General features: G+C 40.4%; 1 protein-coding gene across 3 annotated transcripts in view; it reads right to left on the bottom strand.

Moving 5' to 3' along the window:
• Positions 1-356: 356 nt before the first annotated feature.
• The window catches only part of USP22 (ubiquitin specific peptidase 22), a 95,676-nt gene continuing 72,439 nt past the window's right edge, over positions 357-23,593 (bottom strand). For all 3 annotated transcript variants that reach the window (XM_027656514.1, XM_027656513.1, XM_027656515.1), the window contains 8 exons: positions 18,656-18,803; positions 12,608-12,713; positions 10,600-10,758; positions 8,400-8,526; positions 6,814-6,905; positions 5,261-5,323; positions 3,250-3,399; positions 357-1,262 (listed from right to left, as the gene is read on the bottom strand). In XM_027656514.1, coding sequence (XP_027512315.1) covers positions 1,220-1,262; positions 3,250-3,399; positions 5,261-5,323; positions 6,814-6,905; positions 8,400-8,526; positions 10,600-10,758; positions 12,608-12,713; positions 18,656-18,803 — 888 coding nt within the window. In that variant the 3' untranslated portion in view covers positions 357-1,219. The remainder of the gene's footprint in view (positions 1,263-3,249; positions 3,400-5,260; positions 5,324-6,813; positions 6,906-8,399; positions 8,527-10,599; positions 10,759-12,607; positions 12,714-18,655; positions 18,804-23,593) is intronic.

The raw sequence follows: 23,593 nt of genomic DNA, 5'->3' as shown, positions 1-23,593 counted from the left end.
GAGTTAATCCATGTGGGAGGATACAAGGAACCAATACCAGCCTAGCACATACCATGAAAATGTGTTGTTTACTTAGAGCACTGCAGAAGGGCTCAATAGCAGCAGATCCATCGCTCAAAGCTGCCCCTGCACCGACCGTTCCCAACAGATGGTACATTTTTCAATACTGAGGTTCTCTCAAGTGTCAGATATATATAAATCCACCTTTGGAAGGCAGCAAGGGAAGAAAACAAACCAAAACCAGCAACAACAAAACAAGCACTTTTGAGAAATTCAAACTTATTCACAAGATTTAAAAAAACAAAACAAAACAAAACGAAAAAAAAAACCAGAAAAAAAAAGAACCAAGACCACTCTTACAGTATAAACACACCAATTCATTCATTTTTACTGATGGTTGCATTTATGAATTTCATTCTCGTGAAAAAAGGGAATAAAAGGAAAAAAATTAAGAAAATAGCTATTTATAGAAAACAAAACAAAAAAGGGCTCAAACAGAACAGAATCTGTGCTGATGCTTCTGATGAGCAGTCCGATGGCATTGAACATTACCTGTGCAAGCAGGCATGCTTGAAAACCTGTCTGAGTACTGCAGCTTCAGTTCCACAATCCAGGATTTCTTTTATGGTTGTTGGAAAAAAAAGAGCCTAATAGTTTCATACTGTATTTATTTAATAACTAAAATTCACAAATAAAAAGATACTTGCAAAGTCCTTTAGTTGTCTCATCCCCTCCTCCTCCACTCTACTGCTTTCAGACCCATATGCATAAAAAAATGGGTTTGGATTTTTAATTTTAACTGTTATATGATTGGTCGTTGGAGCTGAAGCACCAAATGGAGAAGATGCTTTATGGAGATGAGGGTAGAACCCTTTGCCTTCCCACACACATTTTGGAGGAACACAGGAGATGTACCAGCGCCCGGACTCCTCTGCTCCCATTTCCCCCACCCAGAGCATTCCTTTCATTTTATATTTCCTCTGTTAAGTGACTGACTGCAGCCTCCTTTCCCCCTTTCTGTCCTCGTGGGACCGCACACACGTCGGACATTGTTCATTTCTCACTCTCCAGGCTTTGAGTCAGTGTCAAGTAGGTCCTGTTACAGCTCAGTGCGAGTTGGTTTTTAATGGGTCTTTTCATTTCAGGTAGGTTTGTGTGTCGATTTAGAAGGCTTGCGTATTTTCTTCCTTGTTTATATCTGACAAGCTGCTGGATAAGGCTATTCATACTCCAGGAACTGTTTGTGATAGAACAGCAAATATCTGCAAGAGAGCAGAGGGGCAGTTTCAGTTCTCTGCTCTGCACTGGAGCAGAGGGGAGTTTTCACTGATGGGATCATAAAATACAAGGGCTGTTCATTTGGTTTTTCTTTGCAATTTCTTGAAGCAACTCCAGGGACAGTAACCAGGGATGAGAAGAAGGGAAGCCAGCTGACATAATTTTACCAGCAACTCAGGAAACTGAACCATTACACATCAAACAGGAGTCCCAAAACAGCAAACAGGAGCCCCATGGATGTCCCATCCCTGGAAGTGTTCAAGGTCAGGCTGGATGGAGCTCTGAGCAACCTGGTCTAGTGGGAGACGTCCCTGCCCGGGGCAGGGAGTTTTTAAGGCAATTTGTCTCCTCCTACCCAGGCCATTCTATGATTCTGTGAAACAGTCAAACCTTGTTGTACAATCTATTTAGAACGTGAAAGCTCTGGAAGATTGGACAGTGTTGGTGCCCAGACAGGAATCAACTATTTGACACTAATGTGACACAAAATAAAGGTGTTTTAAGATGTAACTGTTGCTTTAGAGTCACATTTACCGGAGCATCAGACACCAGGATTATTGCAAACTGCCTTCCATTTACAGGTACAGAAGCAAAAGGAAGAAGCAGCCATGTGGGTGAACACTCCAAATCAAATATCCAGTGTCTCAATCTGCACTCAGATCTGGTGTTTTAAAGGATGAAATTCTTCCTGTCCTTAATTCCTGTGTGTGTGCTGGTACAGAAGGGAGCCCAGCCCCCAGCAGTGACACGTCAGAAGAAGGGGACTCATCACATGCTCACACAGCCACTGATGAGCCTTAAAATGCTCCAGAGCACTTCTGACACTTTCCAATTGTTATCCTTCCATCCAAGCCCTATGGAGCTTCCCTCACACAGTGCAGATCTACTCAGTGTCAGTCTTTATATGAACCAGGGAAATGGATCAGAGCTCAAACCAGCCTTTAATAAGATGGACAGGCAACAGTTGTGTTGCACATCCTCTCCTCCTTGCCTCTGGCAGGTCCTTCCACAGCCATACCCCCCTGGGCACCAGCCACTTGTGACTGATTTACAGCAGACTCATTTCTTTGCTGACCTCAAAGCACAAGGTCCTTGTCAAATCTTTTAACACTAAAATTCAGATATTATGGATTTTATTTTTTTTTTCCCACTTCTGAGTTGAAGTTCAAAAAAATAGAAAAAAACCAGGAAAATCTATTAAAAAAATTACAAACTGAACATTGTGCCTGCAGCAATCCTTGAAAATGTCAGGAATAATTAAAGTAAGAACAGTAAAGGCTTATCTTGCCAGTACCAAGTCTACAGTTGAAAATGCAAAATGAAGACTTCAGATTTTAAGTTGCTTTAAGCACCAGTCCCCAGTGCTTCTCTCAAATGAGGAACACCACGATGCTTCCCTTTGCAAACTGCTGCTCTGCACTCCCAAAACTTGATTAATGCAACTGTGTGAAACCATAATGTCAGTCTGAAATCAATTTAAAGCCATGAGCTAAGAAACAGCTCATGTTCTCTACCTGCCTCCCACAGAGCCTTGTAACTCTGGGTCACACCATTTTCTTAATGGCTTTTCTTCAAATCTTTTACACTCATAGTAATCCAAAGGTTCTGCAGGCAAAGACTGGATTGTGTCATGGAGGTAAGTACTGCTCCCACACTGGGTGATCCCATCACTCTGGTTTTCAAAATCCCTTCCATTAGCAAGAGTTTGGACATGAGCACCAGCTACAGACACTGCTGAGTCACCTGATGTTCCTCATCCTTCCCCCATTCTTCCTTCAGCAAATCCAGGGTTTTAAAACAATTGTGCATATAAATATATATATATATAATTATGCATAGACTGATGCTGAAGCACTGAACACCACACAGAGACAGGAGATATTCAAAGGCAGAAATTATCCTTCTCTATGACTGAAAGGTTTTTTAAAGTCACAGTTTCCCTTCTTTTCCCCTTCCCAGCTGACCACTTACCCTTCACTGTCTAGCACATCCTTAATGCTTGCCTTGGTGATTATGGCATCATCACACTTGAACCACTGGTCCTTGTGCTGCCTGATGAAGCTGGTATAATGCCCACTCTCCAAGGTTCCCTGGTGATTAACTACTGCAAACAAGGAATACCTGGGGCAGAAAACAGTTAATGAACACGTGGATCAAAAAGGGAAAAACATCAGACATTTTAGACAGGCAGAAGCTTTTGTTCACAAACACATATAAACAATGGTAAAGGATCTGATCCATCAATAAAACATCAGCTTTAACATCTACTGGGAAGAAGGAGTCCTTGCCAAGGGAAACCCCCACATTTTTCTTTTCCTGTTTTGCTATTTCTGCAACTCTCCAGTCTGGTGACAGCCATCAGCTTTACCACTACTGACTAACAAAAGATTTTTCTTCTAAAATATCGATATTGGTACACTCCTGAAGAGGACCACTGATTGTCTAGTCTGACCTTCTACTTCCCTGCATTGCTCCAGTGAACCAGAAAAAATCCATTTGAGGTATGGAGAAGAAAGCAATCTTAAATACTTCTGAACTAATTTATTAATTGTCCTTAATCTGGAAAGTCTGTACCTATTTTGAAATACTGAATATATTCAGCCTCAACTTCCAGCTCTCAGATGCTGCTGTGCATTTGCCTGAAAAACAGCAGACACAACTCTGTTCCAAAGACACTGATAATCAAGTTGCTCTCATTTTCCTTCTCCTTTTCTTTCCTTAAAAAGGAGAAGACTGAAGTTCTCGGCTCTTTTGTTCGAAGGTAAGATTTTGTTTCCAGTCCTAAATACACTTGTGGCTCTTTTTCAAATGCTCTCCACTCTCTTTTTAACTCTTTCATAAAATGCTATACTCAAACTGTGAGTGTGATACAAGCACAGCTGCCCAATGGTAAAATAATCTCTCTAATCTCACTTCATATTGTCCTACTCATGTTTAAAATTCACAGAGCTCTTTTGACACAGCAGTGCCACCACAAGGCACCTATTCACTGACTGCCTGCAGAGCCACTGATTTAGAGTCACCCTCTTCTAGTGGAGCCCTTTAATCCAACTAGGACAGGCACAAATTTCAGTCCCAGCTGGAGGATTCCAAGATTGCCCCAGCTCTTTAACTGGCACTCAGATTACTGAGCAGCCCAGGTGCCTCTGCTCTCATTACCTAAATCCTCTTCTTTTTTAACACCTTCTCCAACTTAAGGCACGTGCAAACCTCAACAGTGATTAGCTGTGTTTCTTTCAGACCTTTTCTAACACTATTAAACACCCCACTCCTCATGAATCAAGCTGTAGGACCACACAACACCTGCCTGGTACCTGCCTGGATGACACCTGCACCAAAACCTGGTTAGCTTGTCTTTAAATCTTTGTGTGATTCCAGTTTCTTACTCAAACTTTTAGTAGCAAATGGAAGTGCCTTGAATTTAAATACACAACAGCAGCACATAACTAGCAATGAAAGTTGTAACCTTATTTAAGTGAAGAGAGAGGGTTTGTGTGGCTGTTTTTATTCCCATAAAGCTATGGATACTGGTTTCAATTACACCCCCTTTACATTCTTGATCAAATTCCATATCATTTACTCTGACTGTTATGAATACCTGACCAACAGACCCCAGGATTACTGAGATCATCTACTTGGGCCTTTGAGTGACACTGTCCTATAAACTCTCTTTGGTCTTCTGCTACTCCCTTGGTCATTGCAATAGAAAGAGGATTATTTAAAGGAAACCCCCATCCCCTGTAAGGCTGTAACCACAGGTTTTACCTCTGCCCACAGCCTGGTTGCTGGGGGGATCACCCCCAGCTCTCAAACTCCAGGGAAGGGCAGGAATTGTAGCGAGTGAAGCTTTGTTTTGCAACAGTTCAGACTTACTGTGCTGTCAAATATGGCAATGCACTGGCACTGCAGGATATACAGCAGAGTATCTCCTTCTAGAAGGCAACTACCTTTCACAGTAGGAGTCAGGGAATGTACCACTTACTTATTATCATTGTTTAGACTATCCGTCGGCTGCTGGTACTGCCCGTTCATTCTGCTCTCTTTACTGCAACACACACACACACAAAAATCCAGTCACTTAAAGCAGAGGCTTCCCAAACCCAGGAAATAGGTCTGACATGACACAGCCTGTTTGCCAAATCCGGGTCCTTACTCCACAACACTGCTGAGCATCCAAAAGGCTGATTAGGATGCTAAGGATGCTTTATTTGCTCTCAGAGCAATGCTACTTCACAAACAGCATTTCTGCTCCTGGTCAAGGCTTCAGTGCTGCAAATACACATCTGTTTACGTCAAATGCTTTATCAAAAAAGCTTAAAAACAGGTTAAGAAAAGATTTGTATTTGAAACCCGGGAAAATATCTAATTACATCAATCCTTTATCTTGTGATGGGTCAATCATCCCGGCTCTGACTTGTAAATTCATTTTGTGTTTTGACAGCAGCAATAGGATTATGCTGTTGATTTCACAGCCGGTAAAATTCAGACTACTGAGTTATGCCTGCTGATTATCCCAGCTCTATTCCATTATGCTGGATACCTTTCATCAGCAGAGCCTGTTTTATCCAGGGAGAATTCATCACAGAGGAACAGGGAAGTCTCAAAATCTCCAGAATGTATTGGAATAAACCATATATTCTTAATATAACACTATTTAACAGAGCTTCAGGGCTCTCCTTTCTCTCCTGGTAGAAGCATCTACATTTTTCCAGGGAAATGGGGAGGGCAGGCAAACCTTGACATGACTAGTAAAATTTTAACATCAAACAGAGCTCTCTCTGAGATGCCATGTTCTGGGGCTTTCTGCGTTGCTTCAGATATAAATTAAATCTGAAAATCCTCTTGTATATTTGCATGGAGTACTGACAAATACTCGTTAACTGAGCTGATTAAATTCCTTTCATAAAGGTGTATTTGTATAAATGGCACGTCCTCCACAAACCTGGGAGGTGGGGGAAGTCTTGCTGTTTCTGTTTAAACACCAATTAGAAATACCTATTTTAATCTGGACTATGTTTTTGCTTCTTGCAGCATTCTCTAAACAGAAGCTGAATGTACAAAACAAAAGACTCCAGCTTTGCATATGTGCAGGAATAGAGAGGAAGGATTTTTGTAACTTCAATAATACAAGGTTAGGCATAAGGTTGGGTGTAGTCTGGATAACTGCACAGGATGGTTGGTGGGTGGGCACTCAGGTGATGGGATCAAAACAAAAGATCTAAAGGCAGGATGGATCTGGGTCTATAAATTCAACTGGCAACAAGAAACATAACACACAGTAATTAAAAAAAAACTAAGTAATGTTTAAAGTAATGTTTAAATATAAATCCTTTTCAGGCACATGAAACTCTACAGTTTATCTAAAAATGAGTTTAGAAAAGCTACACCTCTCAAGGAGAAGCTCCCAGCAGAAGCGCCGCTATCGACACTGTTCTATCCCGCGACTCAAGGATGCTCCATGTTTCATGCTGCACATGGATGAACTGGTAACCAGTTCTGTGCAGGTCTCTGGGGGATTTTGGACTTGGTACACACCTGGAAGCCATGAAAGGTGTCATGTCCAGCTCCAGTGGAAACGAGACATACGTAGTGATCTTCCGCCTCAGTTTGGCTGAGTGTTCAAACCGCTGCAGGCAAAGGGGGACAGGGTTTTTTCTTTAGACAAAGACTAAGTTTTATGTCTTTTATAAATGTCCTAAGCTTAAAAACAACAACATGAAAGCATATTAAGAGTCAGCATTGTAGGGACAGCCCCAGATTTTTCCTACCAGCTCTCTGGGCTGGGAACCCCATGTAAATTCTAACATGTCTACCAGGAAAATAAACCACCATTTGTGGGCTCAATATTAATACCATATTAATTAGATTGTTTACTTTAATATCTGTGCATACAAACTTATTCCTAAGTGACATTAATAAAAAAAATATACTAAACAGAGAGAGCACACACAGCCTTTACTCAAACCAGTGTTCATCTGTGCTAGGACTGCTCAAAGCTGCTGCCTACCCTGGCACACAGAACTGGTGATAACTGGAGCTTGCCTTCAGATTCACACACTTAATCCACCCATCCAATCATCTCAAGTGACAGGAGTCAAGCCTACACAGGAATACCAATTCAAATTAATGCAAAAAATGGAATATGATAACAAAAAAAGCCTTGTCCCTCGGCCAAAAGGGGCTTGCAATACCCACCATCCTCTCCTCATCTTCTTGATTGAACATTACATGGAAACAGGAACAAATACCAGAAAGAGATGAATGAGTTTCTATTTAAAGGCAGCTTCTCACTCAATCTCTCAGAAATTCTGCTCTATTTACACTTCAAGTTAATTATTTTCCAACTGTGATGCCGTAAGAATTCCCTAGCAACAGATCCAGATGTGAAAAGCTGAGACTTCTGCAATTCTTATCTTTCGAGTTTCTTTCTTGCTTTAACACGTGAAATAAAATGAAATTTGCATTTTGCATAGACAGGACAACAAAATCACTTACAAAAATAATTTATTTTCAAAAAAAAATCTTCAGTCAAATACTGAGCTGAGTATGGGAAAGGGGTTGAGCACATTCACCTTGACTTGCCCAAAGAGCAGAATCCCCACTTAGCACCACATTTCAGACAGAAATTGTACAGGACTAAACTATCTGAGGGCACCAGCATTATCTACCATAATTCCATGTGACATCATCTGCTTTGGAAATCTTTAAAACTACATTGCAGTTGGGACAACACAAAAAGTGTTCCTCCATTGCCATCAGAACTTTTTCATGCCTTTCCTTCAACACAGAGAATTTTTCAGTGGAAGTGTAAAAATATTACCATGCAGGATGAGTGTTACTGGAGATTGGTGTCTCTGCTGGTTCACGTATTAGACCAGCTTTCCATCCTGTTTCTGGATTCTGGCTGGTTAAATTCCCACAGACATACTGCAAAGCTACATTATAGATAATGTCACACTATCTTAATAGAAAATCTAGCTGGGCAATGCAAGCTGGTTTTTATATTAATTTAAATCATAAAAGTTTAGTCAGTGAAAGCCAGAAGATATGTCCAGGAACTCAGCTCATCCTCTCAGAGGGGAAATCACATCCTCTGCTCTGTCAGCCCCCTGTGAACTTACTTTGAGATGAAAACAGGCCACAATGGGTAACTTCTTCATAGTGAGTTGTTTGGTGGATTCCTGGTAGCTATGGCAACCACTACATTTGATTTTGGCACTGCTTCCTAGATGTTCTGGCCTTGTAAACCTAAAAAATACATTGAGAAGTAGAAGGATGCACAAAACAATCAGATGATTTTTCACACATGCTGGAAAGTTTTACCTGTGGGTCACTGGCATCACAAGAGACAGAGTCCATGGCTTTTAAGTGCCATTTGGAGAAAAACTCTATAATAATGTAAAGTGCTATGGTTCAGAGGCTCAAATCTGACCACTGATCTACTTGGGAATATTGCACTGAAATGCATCAGTGTCTGAGAAAGGAGCTCAATGTTAGTTCATCTCCTACAGCAGATCAGTTAATTCTCATACAGAAAGCAAAGATCTTTTGTTTTCAAACCCAAAAACATTGTTATGGAAGACACTCCTCAGCAAAACACTCTTCTACCTTGTAGCCCTCCAGGGTTGGGATCAAAGCTCTGACATGGAAAGGGCTGTAAACACCAACTTCTTTTCAAAATACAGATACCTTTCAAAAAACCCTGTGCTGACAACTAGAAAAATCTCTTTCAAAATTTTCAGACAGAACTGCTTAAGGGAGATATGGGAAGAGACCATTACAGAACAGGGAACTGCTCAGAGAAAATGTACTACCTCGATGTTCTCACTACAAACTAAAGCAAAATCCCTCTTTTCCAGAAACTGTCAGTACAGAAAGGGCAGGACCACAGACTGTCATGTCAAGACCATTCCTCCAAGTTTAGACTTCCACAGGGAAATCAGTCATTTCCCAGAACCTGCCCTGCAACTAGGATTTTTGAAATGAAATATCTTGAAATAAAATTGAAAATTTTACATTACTTCACACAAAGCATGTGGGGGTAACCCTGCCCTGCCTCATTCTGACTATGAGTAATGCAGACTCCAGCATTAAATGATCCCACAGCCTCTTGGTCTCTCCTCTTAATTAATTAACAAGATTTCCTTTATCTGGCCTATGTGCCATCATTCTCTGGGTTTGGTTTGCTGGGGTTTTTTTCCTTTGCTATTGTTTTTTTTCTCTTAAGTCTCTAAAGAGGCTTACAAATGTGCTGTTATTGTTTCAGTGCCCTCATCTTTCTGTTTTTGTGTCATATTCCTGCTCAATCCTTCCTTCTTCAAGCCAGCTTCAGTTGCATGGCCACACTGGTTGACAGACCTTTCCTTCTTGCTAACTTTTGGGTAAAAACCTAGACCCATCCATTAGAGTTCAACTTCTTTCCAAAATCCACACTCTTTGAGGGTATCTTTGAACCCAGATGTTTTTCCTCCCCCACCATCATCTCTGATTCTACTAATCTCTATGTTCAAGAAAGTCACCAAAATTCAACCAGTTTTGCCTCTTGATGCATTCCTGCATGAGCAATTTCTCCTTTGTACTAATTCCTTTGTTTCCTGAAAATTACTGATCTTAACAGTAACAACTCAGAAATCAGGTGTTAGAGATTATGAATTCTTGTTTTAGGAGGATTAGCTTTGCCCCAGGTTTCAGGTAACCTCTTCCTCAGACATATCTACACTTGCCACAAAAAAAAAAAAGACTTTCAGATCTTCTAAAAGATCCAAGTTAACTGTACAGAAAGCCATAACCTGCTCTCCAGGTACCTGTTTCCAAGATGCCCAAGTTTCAGGTTCAGAATTAGCTTTTCCTTTTGAAAGCTCAATTCCTTTAATCCTCAGTGACACCCCTACAACTCAGCTGGCAGCAGCTGACCCTCAGCTCTGCTTAGAGCAAAATCAGATTCGTACTTAGATGAATATTAAGTGCATGGTGAACACTTTGTATGTGCTTTCTTAGCCTACACCACCAAGAACATGGAGGCAGACACTAGTGATTTCAATCACTTAAAACCACGTTGCCTGGCAGCAGCCAATGCAAAATTTGCTTTCTCTTTGCATCGTGTGGCAACAGGTTTTGAGTGCTTATTGCCAGCCCTGCTGTTGCTCTGAGCCTCCCTTGCCTTCTCACTTTCTCGTATGGAAACAACAAAAATACGTGTAAAACCACCGTCTGGGGACACAAAGCCTCACTTGGTCCTACTGTTTAGTGCCACCTGGAAAAGAGGATGAAGCCAAATCCTGTTTATCCCCCCCCCAAAACTGTGTTTTGCTCACGCCGTACCTTCGCAAGCAGTCTGTGAGAGTGGTGGTGCCCGAGACGTGGCTTTCCCCATTCACGACACTGCCATCACTGCCCGGGCTCAGCGGCCAGAACGGGGTGGAAGAGCCTGGCAAATCCAAACTGATGTCCCAGAACGGGTCTATCGTTGTGGAAACGCCGCTGTGGGAAAGAAAACGGTTCAATCCGTGTTTAAAGGAAGGAAAATGAACGGCCTGTCTCGCTTTGGGGGTGCACACCAGGTACTTCGTTTCGAGGGCTTCGGGATCTCCATCACCCCTAGAGGGCACTCAGAGATGACAGAAAATAGAGCTGCTCTAGAGTGTTTTCCCACAATTGATCGTTTTCCTGAATATTTAAAAGCCATATGTTTGGGGAAACGAATGTGATGTACTAAATGGAACATATAAGCATTTAATACATTCTCTCACTCACTGGAGCCCTGTGACTCAGAGCAGAGTCACTCAGAGGTACTGGTCATGGACCAGTATAAAAGTGATGGCAACTACATGCTATCCAAGCAGTTTAGAAGCTGGTCTTCTCTGGTCAAGACATAGAAGATGGTGCTTAAGCCTACTTCAAAAAAATAAAGAGCCTTTAAATATTTTGCTGCCCAGCAGTGCACTCAATTCAGCTTTGCAGTTCCTATCAGCATCTCCTACAGCCTTTGGAATTTGAAAGGCCAAAGAATAACTGCACCAAGCAGTAGCTTATGTTCTCCATCAAATTTCTTTACAAGACAGCTGAAGACAAGCCAAGAGCCAGACCATGGAAAAAGCTTCTCAAAATTTTAACTAGTATTGACTCAAATCTTTTGCAGCATTTACATTTTTAAGAGAACTCCAGAAGTTCGGGCTCCAAGCTCTTAGTTTGGAAGCACATTCTTCTTGTACCTTTTATGTTTATTTTCTGAGTTCTCCCTTCCTCTAAAACTAGTGTCTTTCACTCTGCAATCTCATTAAGCCTTCAACATTCTGCCTTATTCCCCTGCTTCATTTGTGCAAAAGTTGTCAATTTTCGAAAGAAAACTTCCTTTGTTAAAGTTTCATCAATGTTAATATTGTGTCATAACACATCAAGCTTTGCATTATCACATAAGGATTCTGTGGCTCTAGCAGTCAAAGAACAAAATTTCCTATGTTTTCCTTACAGTAAATCTTCTACAAATCCCTCCAGGAAACTGAGAATAAAAGCAGATTCAAACAAGCCCAGCCCCACAGTCCATCTGCAGGACAGCAAGAATGCAAGGCAGAACAAAAAACAAGAACTCTGACTTCTGTGCTATGGCAACACCAAACACCTCCGAAAAGAAGTCAACTTGCTCCAGTACAAAGCAGAACAATAAATACATTTTTCCTTAATCTCATGAAACCTTTTTTTCTGGTACCTGAGATTACATGAGGTATCAGCCTCTTTGAAACCTCTCCTGATGATACATGAGGCTCCTGATTGAAGAAAAATGCGGTTCTGTATCAGAATTTTCTTCAAATGTAGTTGCAATTATGTACTTTCAAATCCAAAGAGCTCTTGGAAGTCTATTCCTCATGAACTTGGAAAACAACCTTTTCTAGATTAGGTTGTTTATATGCATAAGCCCATGGTACCTTCTAGGCAATCTTCTGGTATGTCTTAATATATAACATTTAACTGGTAACTGATTGCATTTAGCTGATAAAAATTATAGAATCCCAGAATGGTTTGGGTTGGAAAGGACATTAAAGCTCATTTCATTCCACTCCACCCTCTGCCATGGGCAGAGACACCTTCCATGAGATCAGTTTGCCCCAAGCCCTGTCCAACCTGGCCTTGGACACTTCCAGGGATGGGGCAGCCACAGCTTCTCTGGGCAACCTGTGCTGGTGCCTCAAGATGCTGCATTTACACAGTTTTTGCCTTGCTGGAATTTTGCTGGTATTTATTGATGTTCAAGACAGAAAAGGTTCAGTGCACTGTTGCACTGGAGGGGTAGCAGATTCAAATCAGAGCCCAGGATCAGGAAAAAATGACTTACTGGCAGACTTGACAGGTAACATCTGACTGCAGTCCGCCTGTGAAGATTTGGTCTATGATGCAGTTACAGTGGTTGGGGTTGTTGGCCTTCTTCCCATTATCATCACCTGCAGGAATGCAAACACAGGCTCAGAAGTCAAAAATCCTCCAAGGGAACAGTGGTTTGTCTTGGACTGTGTTCCTGTAACTCTTGCTAACAAACTTATACTGCAAGTTCACATGCACAGTACAGAACCCTGAAAACATTGCACATTGAAGAAAACAAGGAAACAAGATAGGAACTCCTAGAAAAATATAATCAAAGGTGATTAAATGCAGTTCACTCCTGCAGAGGTGATGCTTTAAGCCACATCAGCTCTTAGCCAAACCCTTGTTCAAGGTATCTCCCTTTACAAAGATTTGCTTTGCACTGTCTGGAATAAAGATCAGCTCTTAAGACACAGGAGTTGCCAAGATGGTTGACGAAAATGAACATTTAGCTTTTTTTCCTAATGAATAGAGAGGAGAAATATCAGCAAATGCTACTTTTTAATTATATCCCAGTCAAATTCTGCGAGTAGAGTGAGGGGAGAGGGTTTGTGAAGACACCCATCACCCCCCCAGCCTGCTGCCTCCATCCCACCCTTTCAGCATCAACATGTTCTTTCCATACAAGTTTTCACCAGTGGGAAAATGAAAGATGTCCTTATCTGAAGTGGGGAGATCATGCTGTGTCCCCCTCCAGCTTCTCTGGAGACACAGCAATCCTCTGAGTTCCCAAGGGGCACAGTGAACATGTTTCCATCTTTTAGGCATCACAAACTCTCACTGGAGTGACAAGGCCTTGGGAGCATAGTAGTAATTTTTATGATTTGAGTGCTGAGATTAGGCCAATTCAGCTTTCTTATACTAACTAGAGCATTAAATAACCAAAAACTTCTTCATGCAGCTCTCAGGTTCAAAGCCTTCTCCCTCCATTCCCCAAAGGTGAACCAGGAGTGATACATTTTTCCTTTGATTTCCAAGGCTGTGCACTGCTTATTTTCCTTGGGTAGGATGCAACTGGGTTTGTTTTGCAGTCAGAGATGCACACACCAACTATTTCACAGCACCAGCTGTTTATTTTGTGAAGGACATCTTAAAGATGTCCTCCCATCTCCTACAACAGAAACTGCTATGACAGAACTATGTTTGGCAATGTTTCCCAGTGTCTTTAACTTATTTGGAAGTATTTAATATCTGAAACTAAAATACTAAGATGCTGACTCCTCAAATCACAGCTATTTCTCAAAACCAATTAATTTCTAGACAAGAATGTCAAAAAAAACCACCTGAAAAAACTAAAAGCATAGGGCAAAAGACCACTTTACTCGTGACTGTGATGCTCTAGCTGGAGTCTTCTTGCAGCAGAAAGAATTAAGATTTTTTTTTTCCAGTGAAGTTTTAGAAGTTTGTTGGAGAATATTATATAACCTGACAAAGGTTCTACCTAATACTAAGTGTGGAAAAGCAGCCATAGGTGATACCTACTAAGCTGCAATAGGCCACTTGAGTTAATTAGATCCTAAATGCCTCGGGAAAGCTCTCCCTCAGCTGCCGGATTTAGGCTTTAGAAACTTTTGTTTGAACTTCCAAGAAAAGCACATTGTTTCCTTAGAACGGCTCTTGAACAAAATGCTCCAAAATTAGATTTCAAGTGTACTGAGGTTCAAGCTGGGGGTTATCAGACCCCCTCTCAGGCATTTCTTGCTGGGAATTTCAGCTAAATCTTACTGAACTTAAGAGCTTTTAAAAGTCTCAATGCTGCTAAGCTAATGAAGAGGGCACACAGGAGAGAGACTGTACAAGGCATCTCTCACCTACAAAAATAGCTCACTTAGAAGCTTTAAAGGAAGAAAAAAAAATTTAAAAAATCGCTGGGTTTTTATCCTTCTTTAAAAAACTCCACTTTTCCTTTTTAAAGAATCCACATGCAACTACCACATCCTTGTAATCTCACCATTCCAAACATTATCTCCCTCTGGTTTGTTTTGAGGGGGCAGAAGCAGAAAAACAAGTGTTGAGAGATTTTTTTTTCCTGGACCACAGGTACCATCCCAGTTGGGCATCTTTAACAGACAAAGCCATTTCCACCCACAGAGAGAACCAGCTCTCCCTTTTCAATTACCCAAGTCAATCAGGATCAGTGATGAGAGGGTCTCCAAAGAATACCCTGGCAAGCTTGTTCCCAGCAAAACAGAAGGGCATTACCCACTCTACATTATTTCCCATGACATTTGGTTGGAGAGGAGGGGGAAAAAAAAAAAAGAGTAAGATTACCACCTACTCACACTTGTCAATATGGAACAGATGCTGAGAGGAGGTAAATTATGCAGCTGAGAACTAGAAGCTGCTAGATTGTTGTGCTCAAGTTAAGGTTCCCTTCAACATTTCTGTCTCACAAAGGAGGTTTTAGTATCTTTTTTTTGGTTTTATTTTTGTTTTTAAAACTGGTCATAATTCTTACCAGGAAAGATCAGCAGTTTCTTCTAAGAGTGGTCAGCACAAGACTAAAATATAACTTGAAAATACATTAATGTACACACTAATGTAATTATGAGAACGGCAGATAATTGAGTTTACAAGTTTGATTTCCAATTAAATTTAACTCTCAAAAAACCCCACAAAAGTTACTGCTGTGTCTGTGCAATAACTAAGCATATTAACCTGTGTTTAAATACATAGGCATTTAATATACTACTAAAGGTAAATAACACATAGCAACTGTAAGAGCAGCTACAGATGACTTTCTAACATTGTTTTTGGTTTTGAAATAAAAATAAAGAAGTTCTGCCTCCATTTTCCATTCTGTATTTTTAAATGAGAAAAAGGAAGTCAAGAATTGTCAGATTTTATTAAAAAGGGGCATTTATCAAATGAGACATTAATGTTAATATTTTTGCTTTACTTTGGCCCCCAGTGTTCTGAACATGTGCTTGTTATTTATGACAAAGCAGTGTACACACAGATCTATATGGATCATAGCAGATGACATGTTTCAGAAGCATATGCTGTATCTGTTCCTAAGAATATCAAGCAGAATTCACAGAGCAGGGCAGTGTTTTCCTCCCCAGTCTCAGCACACCATTCCTTTTTCTATCATGATACCTCACACCAGGCTCCAGATTTCCTTTGTAGCACTCACTGTTAAAGGTGAATGCAGAATGCTTCATGAAATCCAAATAAATGAGGAACAATCAGTTTTGAAGTACTACTTTCTTTTTGCCAGACAACTGAATTAAGTCTGGGATAAAAATACAGAATTACTTCAATTTTCTTCTCTTGCCTTTTGAACCTGTGTGTACCAATACCCACCTCTGTCACTTGATTGTTGTGCTCTTGTAATATACAAAGAAACCCCCACACCCAGTGATGCCTCTGGGCTGAATGTTACCTTTGGAGTTGCAATATTGCTCCATACAAGAAAATAACAATTCTGATCTAAGTTTCTCCAGGTCTGAATATGTCTGAGACAAAGCTGGGAAACTACAAAGTGTCTGGATGATTTGAACCTCACTGTTGTGTGAGTTTGCAGAATCAGAACCCTGAATTTCTTTCAGAGCACTGGTAATTACGATGTATCTGTCATGTTGACTAAAAGCTGACCTAATGCTTTACAGACAGGGCAGAAATAAACATCATTTACATATTTTTTTTCCACCAAAATGCAACTTTCCAGTTAGATCACCTCCCTCCAGCTGTTGGAATGAAAAACAAGTGATGCACAGGCATGACAGACTTGATCCCTTTTATTCAGAAACAAAGTATAGATTCAACAAGCATTAAAAACACCAAGCAATCAAATCAAAACAAAACTACCTGGGCCATCCAACCCACATAATCATCAGAGAGCAGTTAATTTTATGCTTCATAGGATGCAGGATTACAAGTCTTATCTTTAAATGGACATCAACATCATGTATTTTTCCTAATTTAGGCAGTGACAGATCAGTAAGAAGCATTCACAGCTTTCTCTGACTTGCATTAGGACACTTCCTAGAAAGGTGAGTAAATGGAATGGAAAAGGGATAAGTGACCAATGCCAGCCAAACAAATATCACTGGATATTTATCCCTAAGGAGCACTTCCATTTACTTTGGTGCCTGAAGCTTTGGTTATCATGAATAATGTCCAAAACCCAGGGCAAAGTTTTCCCCACTATTTTATTCTTCTTTACTGTGTGTTAATTGTAAAACTTGATTATTAGACTGGAAGCTTTAAAAGCTTTTTTCATTCAGTAAAATAAATATTTAATATTGGCAGGGGAGGTATTATTTGCTTATTGTAGCTGTAGGACCTATTCTCACTATCAGCAATAATATTTTTACATCTGTATCCTTCACATGCATGTGTGTATCTATGTGCACACACAAGTGGGAAAATTTTCTCATTACATTCAAAACTAGTTCATTCCAAATGTGGTTTTGCATGACTATACTTGAAATTCTGGTTTAGATTAACTTGTTTGGTTCCCACACAACTGCTCAACCACTTCTTTTAAATTACCTTGATGTGGTACAGATTATTTACAATATTTAAATAAAAGTCTCTTTATTTCTTTAGAAAGAGAGATTTGAAAACCTGGGTGCACAGATGGCAAGGAAGATACGTCAGACAGATTTTTCATTTAAAGTCAAACCACACTTTGAAAAAAAAGTCTTTTTAGATTCATTATCACTTTGAGAAGAGCTCAGGGATCTTTATTGTTACAAGTTTGGTTGTTTGTTTTTTTACAATTCTGAGAAGCAAACACTTCTTCATTAACAAATGGGGAAGTATAGAAGTATGAACATTATTTTATAGCAAAGTGATGAAATAAGCTTCCAGATTTGTCATATCAATGATTCAGAAACTTTATGGGGGAACCAAGAAGTATTTATCTTTGCAGATAAGTTTGCTCAGTGTTTGGAAGGGAGAGGTCAGTATTTGAGCAGATTCTGTTCCTTGCCCTAGTTCCACACCAGTTTAATTAGGATTATAGAAATTCACTCAGTGATTGTCCAATAACAGATATCAATAACTACAAAAGAACTGCTCTATGTGCTCCTGTCCTTAGCAGTACTTTTTTTGGAGAAGATTCTTTTGGAGGCACCTACTGTGGATCTGAACAAGCCCATGTGCTGCCATGCAAGGCTATCTCAGAGATAAAAGGAAGACTTCACAAAGGTTCAGAGAAGCAGCATTAGCCCTCCCTTTGACAGTCCTCTGATAAACCAAAAAACCAGTCTCTAAGTGCTTTTCCTAAGAGCATTTGAGGGAAGTTGAGTGCTTTAAAGCTTCTTTCTAGTGACTAAGGATTTTTTGTTTGTTCTGCTGGTATCAACCCGACTACTTTTCCCTTAGAGGAATAGGAAAAATTCCTGTGCTTCATAACTGAACCAAGCTAGAGCAAACACTGGCAGACTGGGAAATACTCAGTTCAGACTGAGTTCAGCTAACTAACACAAAATACATAAATTCACAGGATTTTACAAAACCAGGACTTACCTACTTCCCGTCTAAAAGCATATCACTGAATATTTTTATTGTATTGTACAATTATGGATTGTTATACACAGACTAATAAAATGAGACACCAAAACCTCTCATTTCTTTCCTTCTTCACATTTCTACCAGCAATTTGGCATCATAAATACACAGGACAGGTTAATATTTAAGCAGAATAATATTAAGAATAATATTAAGCCATAGCCTTTCCTCTGTTATTTTCATCAGTCCCATGACACACTGAGTAAGAGTTCTAACTACCTCAAGTATAAATAGAATTAAAATGGCAATTTAAAAGAAAAGACAGTGACTCACAATCAGTAACAGAAGAACATGATGGAGATTCAAAATGATGTACAGGTTTGTCTCCTCCTAATTCCTGGCAACTTTCGACAGTGGGATTGGTTTATTTATTTATAAATATTTTAAATCTACCCAACATTTGCTAAGAGTGCTGTACTGGCACTATTACTTAAGAAGAGATTGTTCTACCTCCTTTTGATCCAACATTCCTGGTTGACTGAAGCCTCAGCACAAGCCTTACCTTTGCAGTGTCTGTGTAGCACATCTAATGCAGCAATGAGGAACTCGTGTGCATCTTGTTGCTCGTACCCTGCTAAATGCCGTGCGTGAGTCCATACCAGGTGCAATAACCTATATGGAATGTGAGGAGATCGGTGCCCAGAGTAAAACTGCTCAAAGCAAAGAGAAGGACATGACTGTTAACAACTCACACAGCCTCGGTGCATTCAATTATTAAAAAGTTAAATGAGCGCAATTAGTCAGATCAGTTTAAACCGTTTAATTCTGATGGCCTTAATAATAAAACAGAGAGGCAGCTCTTTGTCACAGACTGCTGGAGAAGTGATCTCAGAACTGAGCACCTCAGTTTTCTCCCTTGGAATTCCATCATTCTGTAATGGATTAGCCAGAGAAATGTGGGGGCGCAGGGAGTGGGGTAGACAGACACAAACATCACTCAAAAATTGCTTACTGATACCACTGGCTGTTATCAAAAAGCCTGGGGTGGGGGAAGAAATTAAAAATCCTACAGCTGCAAAGGATTAGCAATTTCATTCAGAAATTATGTGAATGAAATGCCCCCCACAAATAGGACAAACACTGAAGATAAGAAAATTAGATGCCAACTGTCAGCCAGCCCCTGATCCATGGAAACTCTGCATCCAAAGGCTGTGCACAGTCCATTTTTTTAATGGAAAAATTTCCAAGAAGAACAGCAGCCTCATGCCAGGACTGGCCTTTCACTGTATGGCTCTACCAGCAAAAGGCTTTAGAAACAACCTTATTGAGCCAGCTGTTTGCAGAGCTGAAGGCACCCCTTCAGACACCTACTCCCAAAGCCAGCTGCCGTCCCCGCTCCGGGTGACACCGTCAGGGTGTCACTGCCTGGGATCTGCTCCTGGACCAGCTCCTGCATCTGCTCCTTCATCTGCTCCAGTCAAAATCTGATGAGCTGGCTCCAGCAGTGACTGAAACTGCCCCAGGTGATTTTGCCAGAAGCACATTAGAGAATGCAGAGACAAATTATTCCGTCAGCAAAACCCGTGATGTGAAACCCCACTGGTGAGTGGTGACACACAGCTGGGGAGGTAAATCAGCACACAAGGGGAGGGCAGATAACTACCTACAGACTTTTTTTTTTTAATTAAAAAAATAGCCAGATCCCACTTAAAAAAATTCAACCAACCAAACCCCAACCAAACACCCCCGCTCAAAAAAAAAAAAAAAAAAGCCCTTCCTTTATTTCTGTGCCATGATACCAGTTCCAAAAACAAAGCAGGGATGCTTGTGGTGTCCCTATAAGGAGTCAGAAAGGGCCCACAAGAGTTTATTCACTTGGCAGAGTATTATTTTTAAGTCATTTTGCTTTCTCTCACCTTTGGGAAAGGTATTTGCCAGTAAATGCTGCCTGCAACACCACAATTACGTTTTCCCAAGATCCCATCAAATCGATGGCGGTTTATTCTCAGTTACTCTTCCCAAACAGAAGACAGTAAGCGGCAAATACACAGGACAAAAATAAGATTTAAACCTCCATCAGCACACAATTTCTCATCCTCATTGGAAAAGTGAGCTTCCTTCCCCAGCCCTGAGTTTCTCCCTTCACAGTCTCTGAGCATTTTATATAAATGCAAACACAGGCACTGTGCTACAAACCCGCTGAGAGAAAACAGACTGTGTTTAAGGGACAGGTTGGCAAAAGGCAGTGCAATCTTTTCATTTTCATCCAGTCCTCATATCTGTAGGGTTTTCTACGTGGCTGCAGTCTATTTGCTCCCAAACAAATCTCTTCCTTGCAAGCGACGCTTTTCCCGAACAAGAAACTGCACCTCTGCAGCCAAACCCCACAAAATGCTTCTATAAATACAAAGATCAATAGTTAACTCTGATGCCAACAAGAATGACACCGAGGGACTGGAGCAGGAGTGTGGTAATTGAAATCTGCTGACGCAGCTGCTGCTCAACATAATTCAGGGAACTGCAGCAATAAAACTTCCCTGTTCTGTCACTCCTTACAATTAGTCCCAGAGCTCTCCGGTCATTTTAACCACCAGCACTCCGTGTAATTACAGCACTGCAGACATGAGACCTGCCAGCAGCTTTTGCATTCTCTGGTGCTTCAGTAGGATGAGAGGTAACAAGAAGCTTTATCAAATTATAAACTATTATCATACAGAAACGAGAAACCCACCCGGTAAGAACATGGGGTGGGGGAAAGCTTTCACTGCTAAAATGAATGTATGATGAAACAAAGGGATCTGAGCACATTCAACAGCAATATTTTAGCTAGAATTTATAAAGAAAAAAATCCATCCCATCTCTGTCATTTCCTTGTTGCTGGTAAGAGTAGCCTATCAGAACTGTTCCAATCCACAAAAAGGAAAAAAGTCCATGTAAAGTCTTGTTCCATCACTATTATACCAACCTTTTCAGTAAAGTGTGCTTTGCAAGTCACATTTAAAGCACTTCAATGGCACAACTGTTCCAAATGTAATTTAAACATAATTTTTTTTTGTTTAGATTCGTTTTCGATTCTGCAGTATGGGTTGTTTATATTGGAGAGAACTAGTTTGAGCAATTTGAAAGTGCTGGGTAATACACTGTTTAATTGCTGTTCCAGGAAAAAAAGGGGTGGGGGAAAGGAAAAGCTAAACCAGGATTCAAAGCTTTCATTCTTACACACAGCCCAAGTAACAGTAGTTTTGTTTTTCCACTTAAGCTGTTGGGTTCTAAAAAGAAGAGTCTATACGGGATATAGAAGATTCTAGGCTTTGTAATTTTCATTATTGTTACCAAAAATATATAGGCACCAGTAAGGTTTTAAAACAAAAAACCCCATCATACACATCTGTACTTCTTCCTCCTCCTCCTGCCAAAAACATGTACAGAAGTTTCCCAATTATCCTGCATATGTATCAACTAAACAGTCTCCGAGCTGAGTAATTAAGGGCAGAAATCCTGTACCAGGTTCCAGTCCAATTTGAGAAGTTAAAACCTCCTCTTGGAAACTGGTTCTCAATTAAGACTTTAAACATTCTGGTAATTTACAGGGGATGAAGGGAGTGGGTAACACATGCACCTTTCAGAATAACAGAACACCTTCTGGAGGTTTCCCAAAGAGGTTCAAGTGGTCACAAAATCAATTTTGCTTGCATGAACTCTGTATGTTCTACACTTACTTCAGAGAAAGTGTTTTACTAAATCAGCACAAACTCTGTATTTTCCATGACAAAATGCAAGGCCTCTGACTATGTAAAGAGCCTTAACTACCTTTTTTTTCCCTCTTGTACCTTTGTTGTAACTTAGTTTATAAATAAGCTGCTTCACCAGTACTGTCTTCAGATATCAAAGCCATAAATCATCTTATTAGTTTTCCTTTTTGTCCTCTCTTCTCAACTCTTACTGTAGTTGTGCTGTGCACTGTGATAGGCTCAGGAGGATGAGTAACGATGGGAAAAAAAGAAGGGTTTGTTCTTTCCACCTCTGAGTGGATGCACTGCATTCTGCTCTGTTCCCAGGTATTCTTGCTATTCCAGTCACAGAGCACACAGAGATACAGATCTGCTAATCCTACTTCCTGAGTGGTCATTTTGGAAAGGATTTAGATAAACCTTCGGGTGTGGACCATCCTGAAATTAATTTTCACTGGTGAAGCAAAACTAAAACATAAATACCAGCAGGTAAAAATGAGTGCACAAACCCTTTCAGCCAAAAGGTTCAATGAATGGATTCTGTGTGTTGTATCTTCCCTCCATCCAGTTTCACCACTATCTGTTTTTCCCAAATCCTTTTCATTCCTTCTCTTATGCAGTGTAAGTCATGTCATGGTTCTATTGAGAAATAGGTTTTAGGTAGCACAAATGAGAATGTTAATTAATGCAGTTAGATAATTTTAAAACAAACAGAGATCAATGCTTGGCATATTTGCAAGAAAAGCCACCAGGAAAAAAACACCTCAGTTCTGAGAACCATCTGATCCTCCTTACTCACCACCAACCTACTTCAAGGTGGAAGAAGTTTGTAGCTTCCTATTTGTCACTGAGAAATCACTCAACCCATATAATTACATGATCTTAACATTAAAAAAAGGAACAAGCATTTTCTGTTTAAGAAGCAAAAGAGCAAAACTTGCTTATTTAGGCATAGTAAAAGCTTTACTTAATGTTACTTTTTGTCCTGGAGAGCTCTCACTCAGGCACTCACCAGATCCCCTGGCATTCCATTTGCCTCAGATCACACCTTCAGAAAAGCAGGGTGGAGGGGAGATGAAGTTAACCCTTGCCCTGACTGTTTGTCCCTGGGTAAGATGCCTTGGGATAACCACACAGTTAATCCCAGTGGGAAAGCTACGTAGAAACAAGACAGAACCTGAATCAAAGTCTCCCTGGTAATTCAATTACAAAGGAATTCTTAACCATAGCCCTGAGATCTCTGATAGTTTGCTTTCCTTCACTTAGACCTCAGCTCTGCAAAGGCAGCATAGGAACCTTCATCATAATTACTGCAAAGAGCTGGGACACGAAAAGATCATGGGTCTGCTCCAAAAAATGCAGGATTTCCATTTTAATTCTGAATGTAGAGAAATTAAAACTCACTGGGATCAGAATTTTACAGAGCCATAAACACAACAAGGTATTTATTGCTCACGAGTTACAATGCACCAAGTTGGCTGCAGACCCTAAAACTTTGCTCGTGAGGACTAAGCTCTAGTTTTACTTCAAGGAGGTCGAGTCACTTTTTGTGTCCTCCCACAGCCCAGGGCTGCAGTATTTAACATGAAATAAGGACTGATATTACTGCTGTCTCCACAGTCTGATATCACAGATAGGGCTGTTCCCCCATCCATATCCCCCATGTTGCACAACATTAATTATTAGAATTAATACAAGTGTAGGCATGAATTTTGATTGGGGAAAATGAAGGCTGAGCTCCCCAAAGTGGTGTGTGAAATTAAACTCGA

This window comes from Corapipo altera, unplaced genomic scaffold (genome assembly GCF_003945725.1).
Source record: "Corapipo altera isolate COAL_440 unplaced genomic scaffold, ASM394572v1 104, whole genome shotgun sequence".
Lineage (NCBI taxonomy): Eukaryota > Metazoa > Chordata > Aves > Passeriformes > Pipridae > Corapipo > Corapipo altera.
The sequence above is the reverse complement of the archived record's forward strand: the minus strand, read 5'-3'. Positions and strand labels throughout refer to the sequence as shown.